Source organism: Carlito syrichta, unplaced genomic scaffold (genome assembly GCF_000164805.1).
Source record: "Carlito syrichta isolate Samal-C Ts95f unplaced genomic scaffold, Tarsius_syrichta-2.0.1 Scaffold316346, whole genome shotgun sequence".
NCBI classification, from domain to species: domain Eukaryota; kingdom Metazoa; phylum Chordata; class Mammalia; order Primates; family Tarsiidae; genus Carlito; species Carlito syrichta.
In genome coordinates, this window is record NW_007260442.1 from 1,198,093 (window position 1) to 1,208,335 (window position 10,243).

Consider the following 10,243-nt stretch of genomic DNA (forward strand, 5'->3'; position numbering starts at 1 on the left):
CTCCAGTCTGGGCAACAGAGTGAGACTCCAACTCAAAAAAAAAAAAAGGAAATACAGTACAGGTGGTGGTGCAGGGATATAGAGAGGATAATATACATTATTTTTAAAAGTAAGATGACCGAAGTGTACAGTCCAGTGAGTTTTTTCAGATATATGCAGCCATGTAACTGACATCAATCAAAATATAAAACATTTCCTTCGCCGCAGATTTCCCTAGTAACCCCTTCAAGTCAATTCTCACCTAATGGTAAGCACTGTTCTGATTGTGTGTGTGTGTGTGTGTGTGTGTGTGTGTGTGTATTGGAGTCTCACTCTTCACCCAGGCTGGAGTGCAGTGGCATACCCATGGCCACCGCAGCCTTGACCTGCTGGGCTCAGGTGATTCTTCTGCCGCAGCCTTCCAAGTAACTAGAACTACAGGCGGATGCCACCACATCCAGCTAATTTTTTTCATTTATTGTAGAGATGAGGTCTCACCAGGTTGCCCAGGCTGGTCTGGAACCCCTAGGCTCAGGCAGTCCTCTCGCCTCAGCCTCCCAAAGTGCTGAGATTATAGACTTGAGCCACCGCACCCAGCCACTGTTCTGATTTTTATCACCATACATTCTTTTTGTCTGTTTTTGAACTTCACCTAAATGGAATCATACAATATGTAGTCTTTTGTGACTGGTTTCTTTTGCTCCTAGCATATTATTTTTGAGATTCATCCATGTTATTATCTGTATCAGTAGTTCATCCCCTTTTATTGCTGAATAGTATTGAATTGTGTGACTACACCACAACTTCTTTATCCACTCTTCAGTTTATGGCCATTTTGGTTGTTTCCAGCTTTTGTTTGTTTGTTTTACTATTATGAATAAAGATTTTTAAAACATTTTTTATAAGTCTTTTTGTAAACACGTTTTCATTTATCTTATATAAATATCTAAGACTGAAATTCATAGAATAGGTGTATGTTTAACCATAGTAGAAACACCAAATGGTTTTCTAAAGTGATTCTAGTATTTCATGCTCCTACCAGCAATGCATGAGGGTTCTGGTTGCTTCACATCTTTGATACTTTTAGTATTTTCAATTTTAGCCATTTTAATGTATGTGTGTGTAGTGGCATCTCATGGTTTTATGACAGATGGAGTAATAATGAATACTCATGATATTGAGCTTCATAAATTTTGTGAGCTTCATGGACTTATTGGCCACTAATTTTTCTTTTGCGTGTGAAGGTTTTTTTCAAATCTTTTGTCTCATTTTTATTGGATTTTTTTTTGTTATTGACTGCAGGATTTATTAATATTCTGGATACAGGCCCTTTGTCTTATATATGCATTGCAAATATTTTCTCTCATTCTGTCACTTGTCTTTTCATTTTCTTTTTATCTTTTTTTTTTTTTTTTTGAGTTGGAGTTTCACTCTGTCGCCCAGACTAGAGTGCAGTGGCCGCTCACGGCCACCGCAGCCTCGACCTGCTGGGCTCCGGTGATCCTTCCACCTCAGCCTTCCAAGTAGCTGGAACTACAGGCGCATGCTACCACACCCGGCTAATTTTTTTTTATTTGTTGTAGAGATGAGGTCTCACCAAGTTGCCCAGGCAGGTCTCGAACCCACGGGCTCAGGCAGTCCACTCACCTCAGCCTCCCAAGGCGCGGGATTACAGGCTGAGCCACTGAGCCCGGCTCTTTTTTTTAGGTCAAGATCTCACATTGTTTCCCTGGCTGGAGTGCAGTGGCATGATCATGGCTCACCTCAACCTCCACCTCCTGGGCTCAGACAATCCTTCTGCCTCAGCCTTCCAAGTAGAGGTGTTTACAGGGGGGCGCCACCATGCCCTACTTATTTTTTGATCTTTTTATAGTAATGAGGTCTTGCTGTCACCCGAGTTGATCTCAACCTCCAGGACTCAAGCAATCCTGCCTCAGCCTCCCAAAGTGCTAGGATTACTGCCGTGAGCCATGGTACCTGGCCTTGTATTTTCTTAGAGTGTTAAGCTTTACTCTATCAGGCAGTTAAATCACTGGTGGAACCTTTTGATACTGTCAGGCTCACTTTTATTCTTCCTATTTGAATTGGAATATCCTTTCTGATTCTCAGTGTGAACACTCCGTATTGTCTGGGCTGGCATTCCATTGTCTCCCAGCTCTACATGATTTCTCATATCACTATTTAGTTCTCAATCCATAGCAGGCTATCTCTACTAGAGTTGACGAAGTCTCTTCCTGCACACGTACAGCCCACCTTTCAGGCAGGAAACTGCCTGCCCTCCCTGCCCCATACCACTCTGTGCTGCTCTCTGTTCTGGTTTCTTGCCTCATAAATGCCAGCCTCTTCAGCAATACAAAATGCAAATCTGCTAGCTCAGTGAGACCACTCTGCTTGGGCTTCATCTCCCTAAACCACAGTAAGAAAGTACCCCAGAATGAAAGCCAGGATGTTTCTGGCACTTATCTCCTATGCTTCCTTTCCTCAAAAATCACAGTCTTGAGCAACTTGCACCTCGGTGCCTGAAAGCATATGTTGTTCACTTGCTTTTTATATTTTGTCCAGCTTTATAATTGTTTATGGCAGGAGAGAAAATCCGATTCTGGTTATTCTCTCATGACCTGAAGTGGTAGTTGGGTTTCCATTTTGGACATGATGTTAGGATTTTGGTATCTCTGGAACATCCAAGTAGAAATGCCCAACAATGTACATTCACATATGGAGCTTGAAAGAGACATGTAGGACTGGAAATTCAGATTTTGTAGTCATTCGTTTCCAGTGGTAGCTGAAGCCAAGGGAATGGATGTGATCATTTAGCTATAGAATGTATAGAGAATGGATAGAATATTTTTCTCCTAAAGACACTGAGAGTGTGAAGTGATGAGCCAGCATGGTAATCCCAGCTTCTTGAGAGGCTGAGGTGGGAGGATCGCTTGAGCCCAGGAATTTAAGACCAGTCTGGGCCGCATAACAAAACCCCATCTCAGATTAAAAAAAAATAAAAAGGGTCAGACACAGTGGCTCACCTGTAATCCCAGAACTTCGGGAGGCTAAGGCAAGGGGATTGCCTGAGCTCAGGGGTTCGAGACCAGCCTGGGCAACTTGGCAAGACCTCATCTCTACAATAAATAGATTTTTAAAATTAGCCAGGTGTGGTGGTGCCTGCCTCAGCTATTCAGGAGGCTGAGGCGGAAGGATCACCTGAGCCCAGCAAGTTGAGGCTATAGTAGCCATGATCATGCCACCATGCTGGAACCTGGACAACAGAGTGAGACTCTGACTGAGAAAAATAAATAATTAATTTTTAAAAATGTTTTTAAAAGGAACTAAGTGAGGAACAGGAGATATCAGTGTATTAATGTCACAGAACCCTCCATAAATAAAGTGACTTCCATCTGGGTGAATGGTAGTTGCCAATAGCCCAGCCTTTTCTTAATAAGGTTTAATGTTCCAGAGCCTGGCTTTCTTCCACTGCTGAGGATTTAGTAAAGTCTCACTGAGTGATCATTATAGAAGAGCCAACATACCTGGGCTCCAGTCTGATCTGCAGCGTTAAAGCTACACCAGTCTTGAAACTCAGAATTTTTTCTCGACATAATCACACATTTGTACTTCTAGCCTTCTTAGGGCTTAGATAACTGACAAGTATAATCAACATTTTCATAAAACTTAGAAGAAAACCAAGACCTTGGAGAAGTGAACAATTTGATTAAGGTCAGTTGTTTCTGATCCTGGTTTTCAGTTGTCTAGAGCAGGGGTTCGTTCCTAGAACCTAGGCATGGCCTGTTAGGAACTGGGCCACACAGCAGTAGGTGAGCAGCTGGTGAGTGAGTGAAGCTTTATCTGAATTTATAGTGGCTCCCCGTCAATGGCATTACTGCCTGAGCTCCTCCTCCTGTCATATCAACCCACAGCATTAGTTTCTTTTTTTTTATTTTTTGAGTTGGTGTCTCACTCTGTGAGACTCCCAGACTGGAGTGCAGTGGCCGCTCCCGGCCACCGCAGCCTCGACCTGCTGGGCTCCGGCGATCCTTCCGCCTCAGCCTTCCAAGTAGCCAGAATTACAGGCAAGCGCTACCACACCCGGCTGATTTTTTGATTTATTGTAGAGATGAGGTCTCGCTGCCCAGGCGGGTCTCGAACCCGCGGGCTCAGGCAATTCACTCACCTCAGCCTCCCAAAGGCATGGGATTACAGGCTGAGCCACCGAGCCCGGCAGCATTAGATTCTTATAGGAGTGCAAACCCTATTGTGAACTGTACATACAAGGGATCTAGGTTGCAAGCTTCTTACGAGAATCTAATGTGTGATGATCTGAGGTGGTGATGCTTTATATTTCATTGTATATTACAATATAATAATAATTGAAGTAAAATGCACACTAAATGTAATGCACTTGAATCATACCGAAACCAACCTCCCCACCCTGCTCCATGGAAAAATTACCTTCCGTGAAACCAGTTCCTGATGCCAAAAAGCTGGGGACTGCTGGTCTAGAGACTAAAGGATTTCAGATTGAAAGTTGCTCTAGTTCATCTAACTCAACTCCCTTGTTTTTTGGGCAGGGAAATTGACTTGTAAATTTGATTCCTTTGGGTATAAAGAATAGAAATTCAATGAACCAGCTTACACCAAAAGGATAATTTATCGAAAGAGTATAGAGATATCTGATGGCACTCAGAGGGCAAGGATAAAGCTGAGCTTTGAGAATAGCTATGACCTGCAGTGCTATAGAGAAACTGGATTCCCCTTGCTTATCCCCTTTCTCTGCTTTATTTCTGTCTGATTCATTCTTCTCTCAATGTAGATCAGCTTTTTATGTCCCATCCCCCCATCCCACTCTTGGGGGAAAATGATCATCAGGAGCTATCCTGAGTTTATAGCTTGATAAAGAAGTCATTAATTCAATTTATTCCCATTAAAGAATGAAGCCAGCCTGATTCTAGAATCACAACTCATATTCTCCTGGAGTGAGTCTCAGTGGCCCAGTTGCAACTATCCAGAGTCCAATAGTCACAGCCAGGGGTTTGAGCAATCGTTGTATACACAAATCTGTAGGGAGCCCTACTGCTGTAATCATGTGGTGTGAGTCATTTATGGGGAGGAAGAATATTTTCCAGAGAAAGTAAAGAAGCAGATGGCTGAGCAACCAGTCTAGTAGGTGTTCAGGACACTAGGGATATCTCTGCAAGCAGTGGCAGAGCCAGGACCAAACCCCACAGCATCTATCTCAACAGCAGTCTTTCCTAGGGCTGCCCCACTTGGGAAAACAGTAGTCATTATGTGATCTGGGAGCAAGGAGAGACAGACGGATGGTCACCGCCTCAGTTCTCATTCCTATTGATGTGAATAGATAGAGGACTCTTCCCTGAGAGTATAGGAGATCCAGAGCCCTAGGACCATAACAGCCAAAGGTAGACTCCTTCTGTGAATCCAAACTCTTGTAGTTGCAAGTCACAGAAACCCATATCAAACCAGCTTAAGCAAAAAGGGAACTTTTTGGAAGGGGATTTGGGATACCTCACAAAACTGAAGGAAGAACCGTAGATTTCAGAGCATCTTCAAGAATCTGGAATCAGTCCTACCAGGACACACACATAGGTGCTCATATTTTTTCTTTCTCTTTTTTAGCTGTGTTCACCTCTGCTCATTTCTGCTTGGCTCTTATACCACAAGGTTTTCTACACAAGGTGAGGAACCTGGCAGTTCTGGGGTCATATCCTTATAGTATCTAACCAAAGAGAAAGAGTCTTCCTTCCTAATTCCACATAGAAAAATCTCAGAGTAGGATTCAGATTAAGGGGATGGAGTCCTCTGGTTGGATAGGCCTTGTTCACTTGCTCACCCTGCCCTCAAAAGACAGCAGGAGATATTTTAAGAAGGGAACCAGTAAGAAGGGTAGACAAAAACCTCTTTTGTTTTGTGTCTGTCTCCCAGGTGGCCATGGAGGCTGGTGGCCTCCCCCTGGAGCTGTGGCGCATGATCTTAGCCTACCTGCACCTTCCCGACCTGGGCCGCTGCAGCCTGGTATGCAGGGCCTGGTACGAACTGATCCTCAGTCTCGACGGTACTCGTTGGCGGCAGCTGTGTCTGGGATGCACAGAGTGCCGCCACCCCAACTGGCCCAACCAGCCTGACGTGGAGCCTGAGTCTTGGAGGGAGGCCTTCAAGCAGCATTACCTTGCCTCCAAGACATGGACCAAGAATGTCCTGGACTTGGAGTCCTCCATCTGCTTTTCTCTGTTCCGCCGGAGAAGGGAACGATGTACCTTAAGTGTCGGTCCAGGTCATGAGTTTGACAGCCTGAGCAGTGCTTTGGCTATGGCCAGTCTATATGACCGAATTGTGCTCTTCCCAGGTGTGTATGAAGAGCAAGGTGAAATCATCCTGAAGGTGCCTGTGGAGATTGTAGGGCACGGTAAACTGGGCGAAGTAACCCTGCTAGCCAGCATTGATCAGCGCTGCTCAACCACACGTGTGTGCAATCTCATCTTCATGCCGACCTGGTTCTCACCCATTATGTACAAGGTGGGTGTCCACATCAGATAGATGGCCTTTCCAGTCCTGACCCCAGGTGCTTGACCTCTTTTTGTTGGGTTTGCAATCCCTTTTTTGTTGGAATTGAGAGTTTAGTAGTTATTACTACATGCACGCTCCTCTGAGTTCTGAACATTTGAGGAATAAGCATAAGCACAAAGATCAGTATAGTTCAAAATTCTGCAAAATTATTCCTGGCAAAGCTGTATTAAAGGATGAGGTTTGCTTTGTACCTCTTCCCTTCCCACTGAACCTACTGGAGCCACAGGTAGAGCAGCTAGGTGGGAAAGCCAGGTTCTAGGAGCATGTCACATGGTGACAAGAAGCAGAGAACATGTTAGAAAGAGAGGCACAAAGAAAGAAAAGAGGCTACACAGGACCACCCTGTGCAGGGTCAAGGAAGGTGAGGCTTTTACCAGGATCAGCTACTTCTCAAGGGTGACTGGAAAGAAGGTCAGGAAATATTAGTCCAATACATTCTTGCCATGAATAAGCAGAAAGTGGGTTCAAAGCAAAGCATACATCAAGGCTTTGGTAGTTCCTGGCAGGACAGTCTGCAGCTTATACATTGGCTAGTAACTGACTACAGTACTTGCAATACTTATATTATGAACCTTGTCAATAAAATTATATTGCTGCTATTACTATCAATAGCAATGTAATGTCTCTGTGTCTATAATGATCATTGTGATACCAGTCATTTGTGATGCACCTAGCATGCGCAAGGCATATGTCTTACAGCCGTTATCTCATTTATTCTCCCCCTCCACACAACCCTATAAGATGGGTAGTGTCATCTGATTTTATAGATGAGGAAACTGAGTCTCAGCAAGATTAAGTGGCATACTTAGGGTCTCAGACTTAGAGACAGAGCTAAGATGCAAAGCCTGTGTTCATAATCTAGGTGACTTTCCAACTGTGACCCCATTTGATCCCACAGCAAACATTTGTGGAAGTCAGAGTAGATGTGGTATCCCTATTTTACAGATGAGGGGTACTGAAGGTCAGAGATGCTAAGGAACTTTCTCATGTGGGTAATTAGTAAAGTTAAAACTCAAATCTAAGCACTTATAAAATTATATCATGCTGGATTATCTGGAAGCTTAAAAGCCTACTTGTTAGCCCTGGAATATTTCAGAAGAACTGATGAGCTTCTCTTGCATTGGTCTGCAATCCCAGAAGAAGAGTTTGTCTCTAGAAAGAAAGAATGTTCCAGACCCTTCACATTTTATAACAAATTTGTTCTTAGAGTAATATATTAATTGCAGTCTCTGTTTCCCCCTAAGAAGTGCAACCATAGGTCTTCAAGGGATGGACCTGGTCTTGGACTTCTTTGTAGCCCACCATCTGGTCTATTGCTTGGCATGTGTTAGTTTTTCAGTCCACAATTGTTTTTTAACTAAAGAGTCCTGGGGTCCCAAGATGACCTTGCCTGGAAAAATGCAAAGGCTAAGGTGATTTCACAGCAGTTTTAGTTACTTCCAAGACTCTGCTTCTCCCAAGAGCTGACTTTTATCCTTAGAGGGAATGGACTCAAGTAGCAGCAAGAAAAATTAGATTAGCCCTAAGAAAGAAGCCTTAGAAAGGTTAAAGTAAGTTAAGTTTTGGGACAAGCTATCAAGGGAGGTCACTACTAGAGAATTTTTTTAAATTGTTAAAGGAGTAGATATGTTTGGATTTTTAAATGGGATCATAAGACACTCTTCATTTTATGGTTCTAATACATTTGTTGAAATTTGTGTGAAATGCAGAAACTGTTCTCTTTCAGGAATATAAAGCAAATGGGTCTCACCATGCTTGTTCTCAGGCCCAGTGAGCTGAGGGGCTCAGGTGAATTATGCTGTAGAGTTTAGTACTTCTCACCCCGGACTCTTGAGGACATTGCTCCTTGTGTCCCCTGACCCCAGATGATAGTAGTTAACTTCTTCTGAGTGCCAACATTGTGCCTAGCACTGTGCTTTGTTAACTATTGAGCCCCATGCTGCAGACAAGGAAACTGAGGTTTAGAGAGATGAAGTCATTTGTTCAAGGTAACACATGCAGTCAGCCTCCAGGGCCCATGCTCTTAGCTACTGTTCAGTGCTTCCTGGCCACAGCAGCATAATTTGTCCCCATCTCTAGAGGCATGACCTGCTGTCTTTTGCCCTGCCCCTGCTCATACCATTTGCCACTTAGACAGGACTCTTTTTCAGCATCTGTGGCTGGGCCTCCCCCAGTGTCTGTCCCAGCCCAGGCAGGACTTAAAACTTGAGGTTGTAGAAAGGGCTATGCTACAGAGTCTGCTGTCATCCACTCTTGAACCCTGTTCTTTTGGGATTAGAAGGATGGAAGGGTGGGCAGCTCCCTCTCTGATACAGGGCAGATTCCCAGTTCCTTTTGGGGCCAGCTGACACTCATGTCCTGGTGGGGAAAGGGAGGTGATCAGCAGAGCAAATGGCCTTTCTATGCTCCAACCTCCTGAAAGAGGAGTTTGAGTGCTGACCAGCAAAACAAATTATATTCCTCTTATAGCCATTTTTTCCTTTTCATTCCCTAGACAACATCAGGTCATGTCCAGTTTGACAACTGCAACTTTGAGAATGGGCACATCCAGGTCTATGGTCCAGGTACCTGCCAAGTGAAGTTTTGCATCTTCAAAAACACCCATGTCTTCTTGCATAACGTGCCCCTGTGTGTCCTGGAAAACTGTGAGTTTGTGGGCAGCGAAAACAACTCTGTGACTGTTGAGGGTCACCCATCTGCAGATAAGAACTGGGCCTACAAGTATCTACTAGGGCTTATTAAGTCCTCTCCCACGCTGTTCCCCACAGAAGACTCTGATTTTTTAATGTCCTGGGACCTAGAGAGCCAGGATCAGGCCTGGAGCCCAAGGACCTGTGACATTGTTATTGAGGGCAGCCAGAGCCCTACCAGTCCAGCCTCTAGCTCTCCAAAACCAGACTCCAAGGTGGGCTCACAGGAGGCAGAGGTGGGCAGCGATGGGGAAAGGGTGTCCCAGACCCCAGACAGCAGTGACGGAGGCCTGAGTCCCAGCGGTGAAGATGAAGACGAGGACCAGCTCACATATAGACTGTCCTACCAAGTGCAAGGCCCACACTCTGTGTTGGGAGGCTCCTTTCTGGGCCCACCACTGCCAGGAGCATCCATTCAGCTGCCCAGCTGCCTAGTGCTGAACTCACTGCAGCAGGAGCTGCAGAAGGACAAGGAGGCCATGGCACTTGCCAACTCTGTGCAGGGCTGCCTCATCCGCAAGTGCCTCTTCCGGGATGGGAGGGGAGGTATTATTGTGCATTCCTACGGCCGAGCCAAGATGGAAGGAAACATCTTCCGGAACCTGACTTATGCAGTGCGGTGTATACATAATAGCAAGGTGCTCTTATAAGGGTTTTAGACCCATGAGGCCTCACTGCCTCATCGGGTCATCAGAAACCTGTGATTGGTGAGAGGGCTCCTATGGGCTATGTTGAGGAAGGGTTTCATGTTGTTTTGTATTTTTTTATTTATTTATTTATTTATTTATTTATTTATTTATTTATTTATTTATTTATTTATTTTGAGTCTCACTCTGTCGCCCAGACTGGAGTGCAGTGGCCGCTCCCGGCTACCACAACCTCAACCTGCTGGGCTCCGGCAATCCTTCTGCCTCAGCCTTCCGAGTAGCCAAAATTACAGGCGCATGCTACCACGCCCGGCTAATTTTTTATTTATTGTAGAGATGAGGTCTCACCAA

General features: G+C 44.7%; 1 protein-coding gene across 1 annotated transcript in view; it reads left to right on the plus strand.

Moving 5' to 3' along the window:
• FBXO10 (F-box protein 10) overlaps window positions 1-10,243 on the plus strand; it is an 85,621-nt gene that overhangs the window by 51,433 nt on the left and 23,945 nt on the right. The window contains exons 4-5 of the mRNA XM_008074148.2: window positions 5,914-6,504; window positions 9,050-9,883. Coding sequence (XP_008072339.1) covers window positions 5,920-6,504; window positions 9,050-9,883 — 1,419 coding nt within the window. The 5' untranslated portion in view covers window positions 5,914-5,919. The remainder of the gene's footprint in view (window positions 1-5,913; window positions 6,505-9,049; window positions 9,884-10,243) is intronic.